The sequence below is a fragment of the Pundamilia nyererei genome, unplaced genomic scaffold, assembly GCF_000239375.1.
Source record: "Pundamilia nyererei isolate P.nyererei 1_Seehausen unplaced genomic scaffold, PunNye1.0 scaffold00287, whole genome shotgun sequence".
Lineage (NCBI taxonomy): Eukaryota > Metazoa > Chordata > Actinopteri > Cichliformes > Cichlidae > Pundamilia > Pundamilia nyererei.
Window position 1 is genome coordinate 252,702 of NW_005187688.1, and position 21,867 is coordinate 274,568.

At 44.1% G+C, this 21,867-nt stretch overlaps 1 protein-coding gene across 1 annotated transcript in view; it reads left to right on the plus strand.

Moving 5' to 3' along the window:
• The window catches only part of ttn.2 (titin, tandem duplicate 2), a 224,471-nt gene extending 203,174 nt beyond the window's left edge, over positions 1-21,297 (plus strand). Inside the window, exons 226-250 of the mRNA XM_013915325.1 lie at positions 83-1,814; positions 1,947-2,249; positions 2,638-2,949; positions 3,217-3,507; positions 3,592-3,891; positions 4,033-4,174; positions 4,277-4,440; positions 5,557-5,859; positions 5,954-6,235; positions 6,364-6,957; positions 7,055-7,345; positions 7,498-7,797; positions 8,160-8,462; positions 8,571-8,873; positions 8,993-9,261; positions 9,565-9,880; positions 10,030-10,335; positions 10,818-11,117; positions 11,411-11,986; positions 12,149-12,454; positions 12,682-13,064; positions 13,193-13,403; positions 13,531-19,308; positions 19,434-19,724; positions 19,965-21,297. Of these exons, the coding sequence (XP_013770779.1) occupies positions 83-1,814; positions 1,947-2,249; positions 2,638-2,949; positions 3,217-3,507; positions 3,592-3,891; positions 4,033-4,174; positions 4,277-4,440; positions 5,557-5,859; positions 5,954-6,235; positions 6,364-6,957; positions 7,055-7,345; positions 7,498-7,797; positions 8,160-8,462; positions 8,571-8,873; positions 8,993-9,261; positions 9,565-9,880; positions 10,030-10,335; positions 10,818-11,117; positions 11,411-11,986; positions 12,149-12,454; positions 12,682-13,064; positions 13,193-13,403; positions 13,531-19,308; positions 19,434-19,724; positions 19,965-20,257 (14,649 nt within the window). The 3' untranslated portion in view covers positions 20,258-21,297. The remainder of the gene's footprint in view (positions 1-82; positions 1,815-1,946; positions 2,250-2,637; positions 2,950-3,216; positions 3,508-3,591; positions 3,892-4,032; positions 4,175-4,276; positions 4,441-5,556; positions 5,860-5,953; positions 6,236-6,363; positions 6,958-7,054; positions 7,346-7,497; positions 7,798-8,159; positions 8,463-8,570; positions 8,874-8,992; positions 9,262-9,564; positions 9,881-10,029; positions 10,336-10,817; positions 11,118-11,410; positions 11,987-12,148; positions 12,455-12,681; positions 13,065-13,192; positions 13,404-13,530; positions 19,309-19,433; positions 19,725-19,964) is intronic.
• The last annotated feature ends 570 nt before the right edge of the window (positions 21,298-21,867 follow it).

The following is a 21,867-nucleotide window of genomic DNA, read 5'->3' on the forward strand; positions in this document are numbered from 1 at the left end:
AGAACGCTGAGTTCAACTCAATATTAGATTGTAGAAACAAAACGCATTAAAAAAAATTGTAACTATGCTTTTTGTTCATCAGGTCATTGACTCCACTAAGTCCTCTGTCACCCTGGAATGGACCAAGCCAGTCTTTGATGGTGGCATGGAAATAATTGGCTACAATATAGATATGTGTAAGGCCAGTCTGGAGGAGTGGCACAGAGTCAACAGACAGATTTGTATTCACACCAGGTATACTGTCACAGGTCTAGTACCTGGAGAACTCTACAAGTTCAGAGTCAGTGCTGTAAATGGATCAGGAGAGGGCGAAGCATCAGTGATGCCAAACCCTGTTCAGTCTTTGGACAGACTTACATCTCCTGAAATTGATCTTGGTCCTGACTTCAAGCAAACTCATATTGTGAAGAATGGAGGCACTATAACCCTACATATTGCTTTCCGAGGAAAGCCAGCTCCTCTAGCTACGTGGTCTAAATTAGACAGTGAGCTTCCGATAATGGCTGATATCAACACCACAGATTCATTTTCCACTCTGACCATAGAGAACTGCACCAGGTATGAGGCAGGCAAATACACCCTGTCCCTGGAGAACAACAGTGGGCGCAAATCCATCACATTCACTGTTAAAGTACTGGATACTCCTGGACCTCCAGGAGCCATAACCTTCAAAGATATTACTCGCGGAGCCTTGACAGTGATGTGGGACGCTCCTGCCACTGACGGTGGATCCCGAATCCACCACTACATTGTGGATAAGCGTGAAGCAAGCCGCCTTGCCTGGCAAGAAGTCAGCACCAAGTGCTCACGGCAGATGATCAGAGTAACTGGTCTGGAAATTGGTGTACCGTATTTGTTCAGAGTGATTGCTGTTAACCATTATGGCCAGGGAGAACCAAAAGAGATGACTGAGCCTATAATTGCCACAGAAGAACCTGCGCCACCCAAGAGATTGGATGTTGTTGACACAACCAATTCCACAGCCTCACTGGTATGGCTAAAACCCGAGCATGATGGAGGCAGCCGCATTAGAGGCTATATTGTTGAATTCAGGGCTAAGGGCACTGACCACTGGGTTGTTAGTGGAGAGACTAAGTCTCAGAAGATGTTGGTAGAGGGTCTGATTGAGAACACAGAATATGACTTTAGAGTGAAAGCCAAGAATGATGCTGGAATTAGCGAACCTCAGGGCACCTTTAGCTCTGTGGTCATAAAGGAGCCTTGCATAGAACCAACTGCTGATCTCAGCAGCATCACCAACCAGCTCATCACTTGCAAGACTTCCAACACCTTCACAATTGATGTCCCTATCAGTGGCAGACCTGCACCTAAAGTTACCTGGAAACTGGAAGAGATGAAGCTGAAGGAGACTGACAGAGTCTCCATTAAGACCTCAAAGGAAAGAACCATTTTGGTAGTGAAAGACAGCAAGAGAAGCGACAGCGGCAAGTACTACCTGACACTGGAGAATGCTGCTGGTGTGAAGACATTCACAGTGACTGTGGTCATAGTTGGCAGACCAAGTCCACCCACAGGACCAGTAGAAATTTCTGGAATCTCTTCAGAGTCCTGCACCCTTTCTTGGTCTGAGCCAGCTGATGATGGTGGTACTGACATCAGCAACTACATTGTAGAAAAACGGGAATCTGGCTCTGCTTCTTGGCAAGTGGTGAACTCCAGTGTGAAGAGAACCACCATCAAAGTCACACATCTCACCAAATACATGGAGTACACATTTAGAGTCTGTGCTGAGAACAAGTTTGGAGTCAGCAAGTCCGTTGAGTCTGCCCCTGTTGTCATTGAGCATCCATTTGGTAGGTGCTGTCCAACAGTTTAAATATCTGATCCTGATTTTACATATGTGTGTGCCAACATTGGTTTTGTTTTTTAATGCTTTGGATTTCTTCTAAACAAACCATATTCTCATCTCCACTTGATTTTCATAGTTCCACCAAGTCCTCCAACTCGCCCAGATGTGATATCTATATCTGCCAATGCCATTAGCATCAAATGGGATGTTCCATATGCTGATGGTGGCAGCAAGGTGACAGGCTACTGGATTGAGAAAAAGGAGAGGAACACGATCCTGTGGGTGAGGGAGAACAAGCTACCCTGCCTGGATTGCCAATACAAGGTCTCGAACCTGATTGAGGGGCTAGAGTATCAGTTCAGGGTGTATGCCATGAACCTTGCTGGGCTCAGCAAAGCCAGCGAAGCCTCCAGACCTGTAGTGGCACTCAATCCTGTTGGTAAGAAAATATTCACATTCACATGCATCCTAACTATGAAGATGTATTATGAAATGACAGATGGTCAATACTCAATTTTGCTTAAGGTCCTAAAAACAGATCTATTGTTATTACTGTTGATATTGCCCAACTAAAATGCATAATGGAGACTTTAAGAGCATAGTCGGAAGTGTTTGAGTTGAAGTCAATTGTACTTCTTTTTTCTGAACTTCTGAAGCTAGAGAACACTTTTGGATGATAGATAAAACATCTTCAAGAACTTCTTTTCAACTCAAGCCCTTAGGACTACTCTGACCTGAATGACTGAGAACCTACACAAATTTTAACAATATCTGACGTTGTGTGAATAAACTTATATAAATGTTTTATGATCATTTCTACCCTCCAGATCCTCCTGGCAAACCCGAGGTGACAGACATCACCCGCTCTTCTGTGTCATTGTGCTGGACGGTGCCCTTCAATGATGGTGGCAGTAAGATCATTGGTTATGTGGTGGAGAGAAAAGTCTACAGCACAGATGAGTGGGATGACAACCGCTGGCTCAAGTGCAACTATACCACAATCACAGAGAACTACTTCACCATCACAAACCTAGGTGAAGGAGAGACCTATGAATACCGTGTCGTTGCCAAGAATGCTGCAGGTGTTCAAAGTGTCCCTTCAGAGACCACTGGACCAGTCACATGCAAGGATGAATATTGTAAGTTCAAGGGTTTTGTTTGGGGATTTTTTTTTTTTTCCTTGATAGTATTTAAATAAGTTAATCTACATTTCCTGTTATTTTAGAAACAATAAATAACTATGAATGAATGTAACTTTAAAGAAAAAAAAGCTCCCCTGCTTGGTGTACCAGGCAGAATATCAATAAAAATGACGAAAACAAAGATTGTTTTCAGGGTTCAGTTCATTATACTGGTATATGTTGTTATTTTTTAATGTAACACTAATCATCCCTTACTTTTTGCAGCTCCTCCCAAAGCTGAACTTGACAGCAAACTGATAGGTGAGACTGTCACTGTTACTGCTGGTTCTGACCTTGTCTTGGACGGTGCTGTGGGTGGTAAACCAGAGCCTACAGTGTACTGGTCAAAGGGTGACAAGATTTTAGAACTTGGAGAAAAATATTCACTGACCTACACTGCCACTAGAGCCATGGCTGTCATCAAGAGCTGTGACAGATACGACACAGGTAGATACATTCTAACTGTCAAGAATGCCAGTGGAATTAAGACGGCAGCTGTCAGCGTTAAAGTTCTAGGTGAGCAGCCAAAAGGACATTAATTAATTAGTGTGTCGTAATAGTTTGAACTTTCTAATTGAAATGTTGCTTTCTGTCTGTTAGACACTCCTGGAGCTCCAGCTGATAGGATTGTAATCAGCAGAGTCACAGAGGAAAAATGTACAGTGTCTTGGAAGATACCTCTGGAGGATGGTGGAGACTCTGTCACCCATTACATTGTGGAACGTCGTGAGACCAGCCGCCTCAACTGGGTCATCATGGAGACTGAGTGCAAGACCCTGTCATGTGTCAGCACTAGGTTGATCAAGAACAATGAGTACATCTTTAGGGTTAGAGGTGTCAATAAGTATGGGGCTGGAGTTCCTTTGGAATCTGATCCCATCATCGCCAGAAACGCTTACAGTAAGCTGCAGCATTTTTCCAAGTCTTACTTACAATTTCAATTTTGGATTTAGGTGTTATGGATTATATTACATCTTATGAAAGGGAAAACGTAATGTAGATGTGTTTGCGTGACTCTGACCTGTTCCCACTCTTCCACAGCAATCCCCTCCCAGCCAGGCACACCAGAGGTGACTGCAGTGGGTAAGGAGCACGTTATCATCGAGTGGCTGAAGCCTGAGAGTGATGGAGGAAGCGAGCTCAAAAACTACATCGTTGAAAAACGAGAGAAGAACAGTAGCAGGTCAGAACAAATTCTGGATTCACTGAAGATGTTGAGACATCATTTCTTAAATAAAGATACTTATCCTTCTCTTTCATGATGTTGTTTTGTTGTTTGGACCAGGTGGACTCGAGTGAATAAGACCTACACCATCTATGACACCCGCCTGAAGATCACAGGCCTACTGGAGGGAAGCGAGTACCAGTTCAGAGTTACAGCAGTCAACTCTGCTGGATACAGCCAGCCAAGTGACACCTCAGTATACATCCTCTGTAAAGACCCCACATGTAAGACATTTTTACTTAAAAAAAAAGAAAGAAAGAAAGAAAGAAAGAAAACTGTAGACATTGTCCTTTTAATGCCAAGAGAAAAGTGATATTATTTAATATTTTTCAGTTCCATTCAGTTCACTTTTATTTATATAGCACCAATTCACAGCAGAAGTCACCATAAGGTGTTTTATATTGTAAGGTAAAAATGCTAAAATGATGGAAAGAAACACAACAATCATACTAACCACTAATAGCAAGCACTTGGCAACAATGGGAAGGAAACTTTTAACAGGAAGAAACCTCCATCAGAACCAGGATCAGGGGAAGAGCAGCAATCCCCACGATCAGCTGGGAGTAAGGGGAAAGAGAGGAGAAAGATACCGGAAAAAGGCAAACTAAAGGATAGGCAGAGTTTAATATTTACTAAAGATTTAATACAGTAGGCAATGAAGGCTGTCCAACATACAGTGTTAATGTGGACATATGCTGATTAAAAAAGACTCCAAGATTCTTCAGTGTTATTGGAGGCCAAGGTAAGTATCTGGTTAGACACCATGTTTCGATGTCTCCACCATGTTGTTTTAGGCCTGAGTACATCAAGCCCTGTTTTCTCTGAAATTAGTAAATGAACAAAGTAGTAAATTAGAGGTATTTCAGGTCTCGTGTCTTTAAGACATGCCTTTGGTTTAACTAGTTGTGGAACTTCATAATTAACCTTTTTGTGCAAAGAAAACTCCCCATTTACATGCACATAGCACAGTGCTATTGAACCCCACATTGTGGTGTAGTGGCACAGCAAGATAAGTGCTGACAGAGGCCATTTGATCATCTGTAACCTTCACTAGTGATATATTTATATTGTGATACACTCTAAATCCTGGCTTTAGAGTGTATTAAGATAAGATGGGCCTGATTATTTAAGACCTTGTATGTGAGGAGCAGAATTTTGAATTCTGGATTTAACAGGTGAACAGATGAAGTCACTATGTTTGTTGTTAATCAAGTGGCACACACTGTGCTTTGCAACAGGATGAGGAAGTGATACCAATGCTGAAAGCACCACCCCAAACATATTTTACAACATATTTGTTTAGATAAAATACATTTTCAAAAATTCCATTTCATCTACAGACACCCCAGCTCCTCCATCAGTGCCTCGCATCACAGACACAACGAAACACAGCATCACCATGACTTGGACCAGGCCCATGTATGATGGTGGATCAGATGTCACCGGCTACATTGTGGAGATCCTAGAGGAGGGTTCTGAGCAGTGGTACCGTGCCACTGCCAAAGCCCTCAAGACTAATGAGTATGTGGCTGCTGGTTTGGCTGCCAATAAGAAGTACAGATTCAGGGTTGCTGCCATTAACAGCAATGGGACTGGAGAGTTCAGTGAACCAAGTGCTGAAATTGAACCACTTGAGAAAATTGGTAAGTAGGTGTAGATTTCTGTTGAAAAAAATCAATATTTGAACTACATCTGAACTTTTTAATGTTCTATGTAAACTATGCTCCATCCACTCAGAAATACCCGATTTGGAGCTGGCTGATGACATAAAGAAAACAGTGTGCCTCCGCGCTGGAGGTACTCTGCGCCTATTTGTGTCTGTCACTGGTCGTCCGACGCCAGTAGTGGCCTGGAGGAAGACGGGGGTGGAACTACAGAGCCGTGGTTATATTGAGACTACTGACAAGTACACATCACTGGTAGTAGAGAAGGTTGATCGCTATGACTCTGGAAAATACATTGTAGAGGCAGAGAACCCATCTGGAAAAAAGACTGCCATCATCCTTGTTAAAGTCTATGGTATGTCAACCAAAGTTTCCACAGAGTTTGTTAAAAGATTTTGGATATCAAATATGTACAGTCACCATACAGTTAGTAAAGTAATATAGTTTCGAAATATGATCTTTTTACTTGCCTCTCTTTGTCAGACACTCCTGGTCCTCCATGTTCAGTGAAAGTGAAGGACTACACCAAGGAATCTGTTGTGATCACCTGGGATGTCCCAAGCATTGATGGTGGTGCTCATGTCAGCAACTATATTATAGAGAAGCGTGAGGCCAACATGAAGTCCTATAAGACTGTTACCACTGAGTGTAGGAAAACACTGTACAGAATCAGTGGACTGGAGGAGGGTGTGTACTACTTTTTCAGAGTCCTGCCAGAGAATATCTATGGTGTCGGTGAGCCCTGTGAGACAGCGGAGGCTGTGCTGGTGTGTGAAGTGCCCTCAGTGCCTGTGAAGCTTGAGATTGTTGATGTTTCCAAATCTTCTGTCACCCTGCACTGGGAGAAGCCTTTGCATGATGGTGGCAGCAGATTGACAGGCTACATTATTGAGGCCTGCAAAGTAGGCTCCGACAGATGGAGTGCTGTGGCGACAGTTAAGGCCTCAGTATCCCAGCACACCATCCAGTCTCTGACAGAAAATGACCAGTATCTGTTCAGAATCCGCGCCACGAACAGCAGGGGAGCCAGTGAATCCACTGACATTGTCACTCCAGTGATCATCCAAGAGATCAAGGGTAAGATATCAAAACACAAATCATCACATCATTTCTGTTTTTACTAAGCTGTGAAAAGCTTTCATAAGTCATATGAAAAATTTTGTGTTTACTGCAGTTATGCCCAAGATTGACATGACAAGTATCCCTCAGAAGATAGTTCATGTGAATCGCGGCAAACCCATTGACCTCAACATCCCAATAAGGGGCAGACCACAGCCAGTCTGCTCGTGGTACTTTGGTGGTGTGAAGCTGAAGGACACCCTGGACCGCATCAAGATTGACAGCACCAGCAAATATACCCATCTCGTCATCCGTGAGACGACCATCTCTGACACAGGAGACTACACACTAGAGGTGAAGAATACCATAGGCATGGCAACTGAAATTATCAAGGTTATCATCCTGGGTAAGCAGACATTCTTTACTAAACTGAATGTTTTATATTTTCAGTTTTTATTTAGTAAGGTGTATTTTTCCTTCAGAGAAAAATCAAAAGACAAAGAAATAAAAAAGACAAAAACTGTCTTCCTAAATAGCTGCCTTGTTGTTTCTGTTCAGACAAACCGAGTATTCCTATGGGTCCAGTAAAGATCGAGGAAGTCGACGGTGTTTCAGTGACAGTTAGTTGGCAACCTCCAGAGAATGATGGTGGTGCCAATGTCAGCGGATATGTCGTTGAGCAGCGTGATGCCCACCGGCCTGGCTGGACCACCATCTCCGAGTCTGTGACAAGGCCTTGCTTTAAATTCACTAGGCTCTCTGAAGGAACTGAGTACGTGTTCCGTGTTGCAGCCATGAATCGTTTTGGCATTGGTGGCTTCCTGCAGTCTGATGTGGTGGAATGCAAGAGCGCCAAGAGTAAGTTCTCATTCCATAAGATGTTCTTCATATGCACCTTCAATGAGAATTGTGCTGCCTTTGATAACTTGCACTGTTGCTTTGAAAACCGTCTTCTTGTTCTTTTCAAGCCCACAAGTCCAACTTCTTTCTGAAGCATTTTTTTACAGTTTCAGTTTCACACTGTTATTGGTGGTCACTGTATACAATTACAAGTAGACAGGTTCTGATTTGATATATAAACGTAAAAATCCTGTGGATTGTTTATTCTCACTGAACTATATGGGACTATGTTTTGTTTGTTATTCATCACTGAGATTTGAATTTGAATGCTAATCAATAAAATCAAATCAAATCTCTGATTGTTTTTCTTTTCTATGTAGCCATCCCTGGACCCCCAAGCAGGCCAGAAGTGCTTGATGTCACCCATGAGGGCATGACCCTGACCTGGAAACCACCTGAGGACAATGGTGGCTCCACTATTGCGGGCTATATCATAGAACGGAAAGAGGCCCATTCTGACAGGTGGTTGAGGATCAACAAAAACCCTGTTACTATGACCAGGTACCGTTCCTCCGGACTGATTGAGGGCCTGGAGTATGAACACCGTATCACAGCCATTAACTCTAGAGGGGCTGGGAAACCCAGCGAGAGTTCTGTCATTACCATCGCTTTAGACCCCATTGGTATGTCCCGCAAAAGATCACTGTAACAGTTATACTGCTTTTCTGTTTTAAATTAGCCATACCACTGTGGGGTCACTATCTTTACCTATTCTCTCTGTTATTAAACAGAACCTCCAGGTCCTCCAGTTCAGGCCAGAGTCACAGACACTACCAGGACTTCTGTTTCTCTAGCTTGGCTTCCACCAGAAGAGGAGGGTGGTTCTGTCATTACTGGCTACTTTATTGAAATGCAGAAGGTAGACCAGCTGGAATGGACACTGTGTAACACAACTCCCACGAAGATGTGCGAGTACATCATCACCCACATGCCACAGGGGGCTGAATACAAATTTAGGATCATCGCCTGCAATGCTGGTGGTTGTGGAGAAGCTGCTGAGATTCCTGGAGTGGTTAAAGTCCAGGAGATGCTTGGTAAAGAAAGAATTTGAAATATTTATAAATCCTTTACTTCAGTTTTTTGGTGGCATGGCATATAGCATCCTGGCATTTTTAGCTTTAGTTAAAAAAAATCAAACCTCTGTCTTCTTCAGATTATCCTGACTATGAGCTGGATCCTAAATATGAAGAGGGCTATGTGGTCAGACAAGGTGGTGTCATCCACCTGTCTGTACCCATTAAGGGTAAACCCATCCCTACATGCAAGTGGACCAAGGATGGTCGTGACATCTCCCATCGGGCCATGATTGCTACGCATGATGACATCACTGAGCTGGTCATCAAAGAGGCGCATAAAGATGACACTGGTACCTACGACTTGGTGCTGGAAAACAAATGTGGCAGGAAGGCTGTTTATATCAAGGTGGGGAGCGTGTCTGAAAGACTTTATTAAAGAATGGCTAATGAAATGAAAACATATATTGTATTGTGGTGGGGCGTGGTTTGCGGTGCCGTGCAGACGCACCTGCACGGCATCCGCAATCATGCCCGCCGTGTTAAAACACAGGGGCTCAGGGGTTGGTGGGTGTGTGGTGTGACGTGAATTAAATAAAGTTGGCTCTGAACGTTGCTCCGTGGTCCCGCCGTGCCTTATTCACGCCACATGTATAAAATCTAATAATATTTGCAGCCTTAAAAACGAACTCTCTGTACCTCCTCTCTGTAGGTGAAAGTGATTGGTCGCCCAGATGTCCCAGAAGGGCCTCTGGAATTTGACGACATTCAGGCCCGATCAGTAAGAGTCAGTTGGAGGCCACCATCAGATGACGGTGGAGCAGACATCCTGGGATACATAGTGGAAAGGCGGGAGGTACCCAAGGCTGCCTGGTATACAGTGGATGCTCGAGTAATTGGGAACTCTCTAGTGGTGAAGGGCCTAAAGGAGAATGTGGAGTACCACTTCAGGGTTGCTGCTGAGAATCAGTTTGGTGTCAGCAGAGCTTTAAAATCTGAAGAGTCTGTCACACCAAAGACTCCACTTTGTGAGTAGTGATATATTTGTTATTAGTCCAACTTTCTCAGTTGAACTGGGAAAATTTTGTATTTAATAAACCTATTGTTGTGATAATCATACACTCTGAACATACTGTAACTCTGATAATTTAATTTGTAAAACCATCCTTTATCACAGGCCCACCTGAACCTCCCAGCAACCCACCAGAGATCATGGATGTTACCAAGTCCACAGTTTCTCTCTCCTGGGCCAGGCCCCGCGACGATGGAGGCTCTCGTGTCACTGGATATTATGTTGAGAGAAGGGAGGTTTCAACAGAGAAGTGGGTCCGCCACAATAAGACCCACATCACCACCACCATGTTCAATGCCACTGGTCTCATCCCTGATGCAGAGTACATGTTCAGAGTTGTCGCACAAAATGACATTGGACAGAGCGAACCTGGTCCTGCTTCTGAATCTGTAGTCTGCAAAGATCCATTTGGTGAGTTATGGCTCAGTCACACTAGAGTACAAATAGGGCAACAACCTCCTTGCAACTCTTCCTTTACTTAGTGACTGTTAATTTTTAAGTTACTGGCATTTGTCAACCATTTGCATGTAGTAACGGTGACTAGTCACCCAGAGATTGAACGTGTAACACCCTCAACCTCTGTGTCACCACTTTTGACTGCAAGGTGATTGCACAGGTCGCCTGGTAGGAGGTGACACCACCTCCAAACAGTCACAGTCCAACTCAGAGTGACTGCAATTACTTTAAGAGATACTGATGAAATTTTGCAAATAACTGCTATCTAATTTATAAATGCAGACAGATTGCCAACTCATTGCAATCAATCTAAATCAGTCTGTGCTGATAAGGGAAACGTATGAGATCAATACATTCTAAAATACTTTTAGAATGTATTGATGTTAGAATGAATTTATCCAAGATTATTGACCCTTTTCCTTTCTGTTTTCCTGTAGACAAACCTAGCCAACCAGGAGAGATTGACATTGTCTCTGTCACTAAAGACTGTATCACCATCCACTGGCTCAGGCCTGAGCATGATGGTGGCAAGGAGATCCTAGGTTACTGGATTGAGTTCCGACAGGCTGGAGAGAGTGCCTGGAAAAAATGCAATAAGGAGCGCTCGAAGGATCGTCAGTTCACCATGGGTGGCTTAATGGAAGCCACTGAGTATGAGTTTAGAGTCTTTGCTGAGAACGAGACTGGACTCAGCCGACCTCGTCGCACACCTATGGGCATCAAGACCAAATTGAGTGGTAAGCTGTTGCAGGATTGAGGTCTATCAAAACAAATGACCTCGTTGCAGTAGAATTTGACATTCAATGTATAACATATCTGGCAAGTTCAATACAAATGTTGTTTAACTGACAACAGAAAAATATATCTTAGAACCAAATTTTGACCAAGATTTAATGTTAAAGTCAAAATCGTGTAAAATCTAATGTTTAAAGGGAAAGACAACCAATTTATTTGTAATTCCTTTCAATTTACAACAAAAAGTAAAAATTAAATACATTTAGTGTGATTAAACATTGCTGTCTTTCTGCAGTTGGTGAGGCTCCAGCTTTGACAGAAGACATCCAAGATGTAACAACTAAACTTGGCGAGTCTGGCACTCTGACCTGTGGCATTATTGGCAGACCTCTGCCTGAGATTAAGTGGTACCGCTTTGGCAAGGAACTGATCCAGAGCCGCAAGTACAAAATGAGCTCAGATGGTCGAAACCACTCCCTCAGCATTCTAACAGATGAACAGGAAGATGAGGGCCTGTACACCTGTAGGGCAATCAATGAGGCTGGAGAGATCGAGAGCAGTGGTAAACTGCGTTTACAGGCAGCTCCCCAGTTTCACCCTGGCTTTCCCCTGAAGGAAAAATACTTTGCTGGGGCTGGCACCAGTCTCCGCCTTCATGTCATATACATTGGCCGTCCCATCCCACAGATCATGTGGTTCTATGGCAAGAAGCCTCTGAATCCATCTGAAAATGTGATCATTGAAAACACAGAGAGCTACACCCACCTCGTGGTGAGGAATGTTCAGAGAAAGACCAACGCTGGTCGCTATAAGGTGCAGCTCAGCAATTTCTTTGGAACTATTGACACTGTGCTTCGTGTAGAAATCCAAGGTGAGATCAAACTATAAACAAATTGCTTAAGGGCTCCACATCCATCCATCCATCTATCCATAAATTTAAAATCAAAGTTACAAATGAAAGCCCTTTGCATGAGTTTTCAGTTTCAGTCTACAAATCTTTCATATATATATGCGCGTGTGTGTGTGTTTCTAGACAAGCCATGCATGCCTGAGGGGCCCCTAATTGTTGAAGCCCTGCTTAAGAGCTCAGTTGTCATCAGCTGGAAGGCTCCCAAGGATGATGGAGGATCAATGATTACCAACTACATTGTGGAGAAACGGGAGGCCAAAGAAGGGGAACAGTGGTACCTGGTGTCCTCCTCTTTGTCTGGAACCACCTGCCGTGTCCTCAATCTGACGGAGAATGCTGGCTACTACTTCAGGGTTTCAGCTCAGAATCAATATGGAGTCAGCGAGCCTCTAGAGATCCCATCAGTGGTTATAATCAAGAGTCCATTTGGTAAGTTTATTTATATTTTATTTTGGTGTCCTCTTCACAGATGGCTTATTCTGTCTCAAATCAACCACAGCTTCTACTCGACCGTCTCCTATTTGCATAAGTTATAGAGTACCATCTAGAAACTTAAATGTGTTCATTTTGTAAGGAGCGTATTTAGTTTTCAAGATCTGCCACTGCATAGAATATGGGACTTCTGCACTATAGTAACTTTCCTATTTGTTTTTCAGAAAAACCTGGCATCCCACAGCAGCCTTTCATTATCAGCTCCACAAAAGACTCTTGTGTTGTCTGTTGGAAGCCTCCAAGCAGCGATGGTGGAGCTAAAATCACAAACTACTACCTGGAGAAACGTGAGAAGAAACAGAACAAGTGGATGTCAGTAACTACCAAGAAGATTGCAGAGACCAACTATGAGGTCACAGGCTTGATTGAAGGCTTCGAGTATGAGTTCCGTGTCAAATGTGAGAACATGGGCGGTGAGAGCGAATGGAGTGAGATTTCTGAACCCATCATCCCCAAGTCTGACCAGCCTCCTCGCACTCCCACATTCAGGGAGGAGATCAGAGACATGACTGTCAAATACCATGCCAGTGCAACATTTGTCACTAAGGTACCTTTTTTTAAAACTACATTGCTTATTCCTTTAAAATCTCTCAGTTTTTAAGTCAAAAATACAATCATAACATCATTGTTCAGTGGACACCAGTTATTTATTTTGTCTCTTTTTCCTCCAACAAGGTGTTGGGCTATCCAAAGCCTGTTGTGAAATGGTACCGTAGTGGAAAGGAGATCCTGGCAGATGGAACTAAGATCAAAGCGCTGGAGTTCAAGGGAGGCTACTATCAGCTTGTCATCACTTCTGCTGATGAGAATGATGCCACAGTTTACCAAGTCAGAGCAACTAATTCCTCAGGATCCATCTCTACCACAGCCAACTTGGAGGTGGAAGGTAATATCATAATTTCCAAATATTTTCTAGAATGTACTAAATGCATGATATCTTCTTTCCAATTCCTGATTTTAAAAAAGCCCACATTCATGAGAATAAGTCATGATTTTGGTCATTTTTATTGTAGTTCCTGCTAAGATCTATCTGCCTCAAGAGCTCCAAGGAATGGGCGCAGTCCATGCTGTCCGTGGTGATCACATCACCATCAAGATCCCCATCTCTGGCAAACCTGAGCCAACAATCACTTGGCAGAAAGGTCAGGAGATCCTCTCCAACTCTCCTTATCACCAAGTCATCACCACAAGGTCTTTCACATCCCTGGTATTCCAGAAGGGAGTCCAGAGGAAAGATACTGGCTACTACATTATTACTGCAAAGAACAGGTTTGGAATGGACAAGCAAACCATCGAGGTGAATGTGGCCGACATTCCTGAAGCTCCAAAAGGCCTTGTGGTTAGTGAAATTGCAAGGGATTCTATCACTCTTGTCTGGGAGCCCCCTGTCAGTGATGGTGGAAGCAACATTATTAACTACATTGTGGAGAAGTGCCCCACCACCAGTGATAGGTGGATTCGTGCTGGACAAACGACTGACTGTAGTATCACTATCATCAACATATTTGGAAAGGCCAAATACCAGTTCCGTGTTATTGCCGAGAACCAGTTTGGTCTGAGCCCACCATCTGAACCAACTGAGCCTATCACCACAAAGGAAGACAAGTCTGTAATTAGGAACTATGATGAGGAAGTGGACGAAACAAGAGAAATTACTAAAGAGGAGGCTCTTTTCTACAAGGTGAAGGAGCTGTCCTCAAAGTACATTATCTCTGAGGAGCTTGCTCACTGCCAGTTTGGTGTGGTTCACCGTTGTATTGAGATTGCCACAAAGAAAACCTACATGGCCAAGTTTATCAAAGTCAAAGGAACTGATCGTGAGTTGGTTTTGAGGGAAATTGAAGCTCTTAATGTGGGAAGGCATAAGAATATCATCTACTTGCATGAATACTTTGAAAGCATGGAGGAGATCATCCTTATCTTTGAATTCATTTCTGGAGTTGACATCTTTGAGCGGCTTGGCACCAGCAACTTTGAGCTTACAGAGCAGGAGATTGTCAAGTACCTTAGACAAGTCTGCTCTGCTCTCAAGTTCCTGCATTCCCACAACTTTGGCCACTTTGATATCCGCCCAGACAACATTGTGTACACTACAAGGAAAAGTACCAACATAAAGATCATTGAGATGGGCCAGGCTAGGCTTCTGGTGCCGGGAGAAAACATCAGAATGCTCTTTTCAGCACCGGAGTACTGCGCCCCAGAGGTCCACCGCCATGATTTGGTCACAACGGCCACAGATATGTGGTCTGTTGGTGTTATGGCCTATGTTCTACTCAGTGGCCTTAATCCATTTGCAGCAGAGTCTACCACAAAGATGATTGAGAATATCACCAACTGTGAGTATGTCTTCGACAGTGAAGCATTTAAGGATATCAGCCTGGAGGCTATGGACTTTGTGGACAGACTTCTTGTCAAGGACAGGAAGCTTCGTATGACAGCCCATGAGGCTCTGGAGCACCCATGGCTCAAGATGAAAATAGAGCATATTAGCAACAAGGCTATCAGGACACTGAGACACAGAAGGTACTATCAGACTCTGGTAAAGAGGGTTGATACTATTGTATCAGCAGCTCGTGTGGCCTATGGTGGTGCTTTCAAGAACCAGAGGGGATTGGCTGTTGGTAAAGTGAAGATTGGAACTGAGTGCCATGGCTTCCGTGCTGGCCCAGTCATGCATGCCTCAGCTGAAGAAGGTGGTTATGCAAGATTCACTTGCAGCATTGCCAAGCATGACAAGAGTACACAGGTGTCATGGTACTTTGGTAACTGCCAGCTACACACAAGCCACAAGTATGAGATTACTTATAGTAATGGCTTTGCCAGTATCTACGTAAAGGACATTGAAGAAAGTGATGATGGTGTGTACAGATGCAAAGTGCTGAGTGATGATGGAGAAGACAGTGCTTATGGAGAGCTTTTTGTCGAGACAGTGAGGAGTATCAAAGAGTACTATCTTAGCCGCTCCATCAAGAAATTAAGGAGGAGAGTTGACAAGACTAAGCTTCTGCAGAGACCACCAGAGTTCACTTTGCCTCTCTACAACCGCACCTCTTTCATTGGCGAAGATGTGCGTTTTGGTGTTACTGTTACTGTGCATCCAGAGCCTTGCATAATTTGGCTTAAGAATGGTGAAAAAATCAAGCCAGGTGATAATGACAGCAAGTACACGTTCACCAGTGATAAGGGTCTATACCAGCTCATGATCCATAACCTGGACATGACTGATGATGCTGAATACACCGTTATGGCCCACAACAAGTTTGGAGAAGACAGCTGCAAGGCCCGTCTCACTGTGGCACCACATCCTGTGACAGAAGAAACTATGAAGCCCATGTTCAAACGCCTGCTGGCTAATGTTGAGTGCATGGAGGGACAGAGTGTCCATTTTGAGCTCAGAGTCTCAGGTGTACCACCTCCTACTCTTAAATGGCAAAAGGATGGTCATCCACTACAGTTTGGTCCCAAGGTGGTTGTCATACAGGAGGACGTTGACTCTCATGTCCTTCACATTAGAGAGACTCTACTTGAGGACTCTGGTGTTTACAAAGTTACTGCAACCAACTCTGCTGGCACCGCCAGCTGTCAGGCAACATTGAAGGTGGACCGCCTTACCTATACAAGGAGAGAATATAGGAGTGAGGAAGAGAAATACATGCACATACAGAAACAAATTGAAAAGACCAACAAGATGGCTCAGAAAATCGTTGCTACTGAGGAGCTTGTACCGCTTAATCCCACTGCTCAAGAAGCTCTCAAATATGCTGCAGAGATTTACAAGCCAGCAGTGAGCACAAAGAATGTCGAGGGTGAGTTTGACATCAAAGAGGAGAAGTCAGAGACCAAGAAGTTGGAGGAGGAGAGGAGGATCTTCATGCCCTATGAAATTCCTGAGCCTGTGGTTCATGATCCCAGAGTTCTTGATGAGAACAAAGGTATCAAACTGTTTGTACCTCTGTCAGATATGAAGTGGTACAGAAAGCTAAAAGATCAATATGAGATTTCAGAGAGGATGGAGAGGATTGTGCAGAAGAGACAGAAACGTATTCGTTTGTCCAGATGGGAACAGTTCTACGTCATGCCCCTTCCTAGAATCACTGACCAGTATAGGCCAAGATGGCGTATTCCAAAACTCACTCTAGATGATCTGGAGACTGTCAGACCTGCACGCCGCTCTCCCAGTCCTGTGTCAGAGGCGTTGTTCAGATCTAGGAGGAGATCTCTGGGAGACCTTAGCGATGAGGAGCTGATGAGAACAGAGGAAGAAGAAGGAATGATGTTGGAGGATGAACTGGAGCTTGGCTTTTCTGCCTCACCTGCTGGCAGCCCTGTACGCATTGAGCGACGTGCCATGGAGCATGAGGAAAGAAGGCAGGAAGGTAGACATGAAACCGTTGAGGTTGCTGAGACAAAGAAGAAACGTACCATCTCTCAGTATATGAGGAGGAGAAGGTCACTGTCACCCACTTACATTGAGCTAATGCGTCCAGTTTCAGAACTGATAAGACAACCACATGCTAGGCATCCTGTGGAAGTAGAGGGAGAGATTGTGGGGAGGAGGTCCCCTACCCCAGAGAGGACCCGACCACGTTCCCCCAGCCCCATCAAGTCAGTTGAAAGGTCTTCACGCTCCTCTTCGAGGTTTGAGCGGTCTGCCCGTTTTGATATCATGTCCCGTTACGAGGCCAGAAAGGCTGCTCTGAAATCTGAAAGGAAGTATCAGTTGGTCAGTCAGACACCTTTCAGTTTGGACCATGCCCCGCGTGTCACTGTTAGGATGCGTTCTCATCGTATCCCAGTTGGTCAAGATACAAAATTCACCCTAAATGTACAAGCTAAACCAGAGGCTGAGGTCACGTGGTTCCACAATGGAACGGCGATCTCTGAATCCAGTGAGAAATTCATCTTTACCAACATGACTGGTGTCTTGACCATCACTATTCTGGACTGTCAGGAAGAGGATAGTGGCACGTATCGCTGTGTATGTTCCAACTCTAAGGGAGAGGCTTCAGACTATGCTACCCTGGAGGTGTCAGGTGGTAGCTACACAACTTTCTCTTCTCGCCGCAAGGATGAGGAAGCTCCCAAAGCACATGTCCCTGAAGTCACTCGAACAGACCACTACCACATCTCCCACTTCAAAGCTGGCTATGCTTCACAGACCCACTTTGAGGTAGAAGAAACCAAATCTAAGTTAACCGAAACACATGAGGTATTCACACATGAGAGATATGGCGCCTCCTCTGAAAGGTACTCCTCTGCTGAGAGGTATGACTCATCTATCAAGTATGCTTCTGCTGAATACCTGTCATCTAGTTCCTCTTATTCATCTGACAAATTTTCTCTGAGTGGGAAACACACCATATCTGAAGCTAAACTGAAATCATCTACCACTGCTGGTGATGAGGAAGTTTCTGTCCAGAAGGCAAAACTTTCTCTTCCAGCTAGAATCCTCACTAAGCCTCAGTCTGTGACAGTTGAGGAGGGAGAGACTGTCAGATTTACCTGTGATATTGATGGTGAGCCTGCACCCACTGTGACATGGATACATGAGAACAGAACCATTGTCTCATCCCACCACATTCAGGTCACCACAACTCAGTATAAATCCAGTTTGGAAATCTCCTCTGTGACAGCCTCCCATGAGGGCAGTTACACAGTAGTGGTAGAGAATTCAGAAGGCAGACAGGAAGCTCATTTTACTTTAACCATCCATAGAGCAACCCCCAAGCAGGAAGTTAAAATAATCAAACCCCCTGAGCCATCCGTGAAGTCACCCACTCCCAGTGTAAAGTCACCTGCACCTTCAGCCACATCCCCTATTCCCTCCACAACCTCTGCTGTTCCCAGTGTGAAGTCACCAGAACCTAGCACCAAATCCATCGAGCCTTCAGTTACATCACCAGCTTCAAGTATAAAATCTCCTGAACCAAGTGCAACATCTCCTGCTCCAAGTGTGAAGTCCCCAACACCAAGTGTGAAGTCTCCTGAACCCGAGGGGATTAAGTCTCCTAAGAGCATAAAGTCTCCTGAACCAACTGCACCTTCTCCTGCACCGAGCTTAAAATCACCGACTCCAGGTGTCAAATCTCCTGAGCCTGAGGGACCTAAGTCACCACGAGGTCTAAAATCTCCTGAGCCACGACTCAAGTCACCACCGCCAACTAAGACCCTGGGGACTGGAAAGTCACTGGAATCTGAGGAAGTAAAATCACCCCGGGGTATCAAATCTCCAGAACCTACAGGAATCAAAATGCCAAGAGGTGTCAAGTCCCCAGAACCTCCTGGACTCAAAACACCAAAAGGCATCAAGTCCCCAGAACCAGCAGGCATCAAATCACCAAGGGCACTGAAGTCCCCTGAACCTGAAGGGATCAAATCACCTCCTAGAATGAAGTCTCCTCCTCCCACCATGTCCCCCAAGAGAGTTGTATCTCCACCCACCGTAAAATCCCCAATCCCCAAACCCCCCAAGGTCATGAGTCAGCTAACAGCAGAAGCCTGTGAGGGGTCAGTGAGGATGTCCTGTGTTTGTGAGAGCTCCGTCAGAGAGGTGGTATGGTATGTGAATGGGAGGAGGCTTTCACAAAGCAGTCGCCTAGAGATGCACTATTCTGAGGGTTCTTGCAGCCTTTTGATCCATAATTTAACAGACAGTGATCAGGGAGAGTACATCTGTGAGATGAAATCAGAAGGAGGAGTATCCAAGTCTTCTTTCAACTTCACTGGACAAGTGTTTCAGTCAATTCGCAAGAAGATTACAGCTTATTGTGAACAGCAGCTGGGACTTCAAGGTAGGCTTTTTCTATCACCATCCAGAAAATCTGATCCAGTTTCATGCTTTAAAGAAATTATAACAGAGCCCTAACATTGAAGTCATTCTTAACAATGACATGTGTGTTATCGTTTCTTCTGCCAGGATCAGTATTGATGAGTCAAAAGGAGTCATCGTCATCCTTGAGTTCATCGGTGATGATGAAGAAAGAAATCCATACAATGGAGGAGTCGTCTGCCTTTTCTTCTACTTCCCAGCAGGCAGTGATGTCATCCATGACGGATTCCCGCTCCTTCAGCAGCATGGCAGCTGAAATGAAGTTTGAGACCATGTCCATGTCCAGCATGTCCTCCGTGTCATCTGAGGCATATGCCATGAGCTCCAGTAGCCTCATGGAGATGGCCTCCCACATGGAGGGATCACTTAGAGCTCTTGGTAAGATCATAAGACTCTTGGTAATCTGTAAAACTGTACTTAGCTTCCTTGCATCCACCAGCAACACAATTATCCTTCTTTTGAAATGAAACCTCATAAAGATGCTGAATTAAGCTCAATTAGCAAAACATGCTTTTTTGTCATAACATTTTTTTGTTTGTGTCTGTTGTGAAATTGTGTGCCTGCCTTACTCTAAATGAAAAAAAGGTTCTTGTTCTGTGCATATATCATGGGTTCCAGGTTCTGCTCCAAGGATTGAAGCTCTGCCAGAGGACATCAGCATTGAGCCTGGCAAAGTCCTGACAGTCGCCTGTGCCTTCTCTGGTGATGCCAGACACATTGAGTGGTCGCACGACGGCAAAAGGATTGAGTTGACTGCTGCCGGACGCTTCCATATTGAGACCACTGAGGACTTGACCACGCTCATTATCACTGGGGTGAAGAAGGAGGATGCTGGAAGCTACACCCTCAAACTGTCAAATGAGCTAGGATCTGATACAGCAACTGTTCACATTAGTATTCGATCGGTGTAAGGAAAAAAAACAACTCTTCAAAACTTCCCCTTTTTCCTTTTCTCATGCGTTTTTATTTAATCAAGCAAAAGAATCTACTTGATAAAGATCTGGATTTCTGTTCTTGTAAATATGAACTATTTTTGTAACTATCTTGACATTAATTTTTGCCAAACTAGACTAAAGTCTAAAGGTGTTATAAAATGTACCATATTGGATAACTGTGACTTAGGATTTTTGATCCATTATTCTGTGACATGTACATAATGTATATAGCCGAATTTACCGGTTATGGGAAGTGTATGCATTGTTATTTATGACAATAATATTAACTAAAACAAAATGAAACTGTATATGGTTTAACAGGAGAAAGTTCCAACAGGAACGAATACTCTGTTAAATTAAGAAACTAAACTTTGTGCCTCAACGATAAGTTGAAGTCTTAAGATTGCCTCAACAGGTAGAGAGGCTCCCTGTTGATGTTAACTCAATCAGAGACAAAACTATGAATACACTGCTTTAGAGAGCAGTGCATTAGCATTGTGAAAGCAGTGTGAGATCCTGAATGCTGTTTGCATTTACCCTCATGTAAGCAGGATGACTGGACCTCGCACTCCGACTGATTCTGTCGTACTGCTATTTCACTGACGTGCTCAGAGTGCAAGCGGCCTGCACTCCCTGAGCACAAGTGTTTCTTTTATATTTTGTGCTCTGCATCTGGCAAACAACCACTGATGAGACTTTTCACTTGTACCACCAACCTGGCCAATCACTTTAAATAAGAGTCCCTCCTGTGCTTGTTTGCAGAAACAGAGCTGTCTCTCGGAGGTATGCAGTGTGTTTGTGTGCTAGTTTTTAGAAGTTCACCTGTCAGTCAAGGTGGGTGCGGCAAAGCAGATGTATGAAACCACCTACTGCTGCGTTCAACAACAAGTCCCACATGTCGCCCTGCAGTTTAAGGGTTTGATTGAAGTTTGAGTTGTAGTTTTGACTATTTTCGCACCCTCCTTGAGTCTTTCCTCCAGTTATTTCTTTAATAAAGCATGATTATCAGCACTACAGTATGTTTCTGCTGTGGTTATTCGTCACATTAAAACACATCGTTTAACACATTTAGGTTTCTATTTGCAGGAATTAACCTGTTATTCAGGGGCAAGTGTCTGAGTTATATGACATGTGGCTCAACAGCACACTGAGTAGGTGGCGAGGTAGGCTGCACGCAATGTGAGAAACAGAAGTGACTCCATCTGTAATTGTGACTTTTTGCTCAGTTTATGTGAGGATTTTTCTAACCATGAGAGCCACAGAAAATTGGGATTGTGGGTAGAACAAAGAACACAAAGAATCTGATCACTTTATAGTGGTTAGGTGAAGGAATCAGCTGAGCTGGCACTCTCTGGTGAGTTCTGGTGGTAAAATATTGACCATTATGTGCTGTGACAACCATGGGTAAATCCAGAGGTTCGAGGGCAATTCTAAGCTGGTGAATTAGTTGTTTGTCCAAACAGTTTTGTTCAGGCCTCAAATTATCATGCCCTATGTTGACAGAACGTTGAATGTGGGGAAGTTTTGACCCTGCCTGCCAGTTTCCCCATCTTTAATTATTGGGATGCAGGCTGGTGGTGATAAAA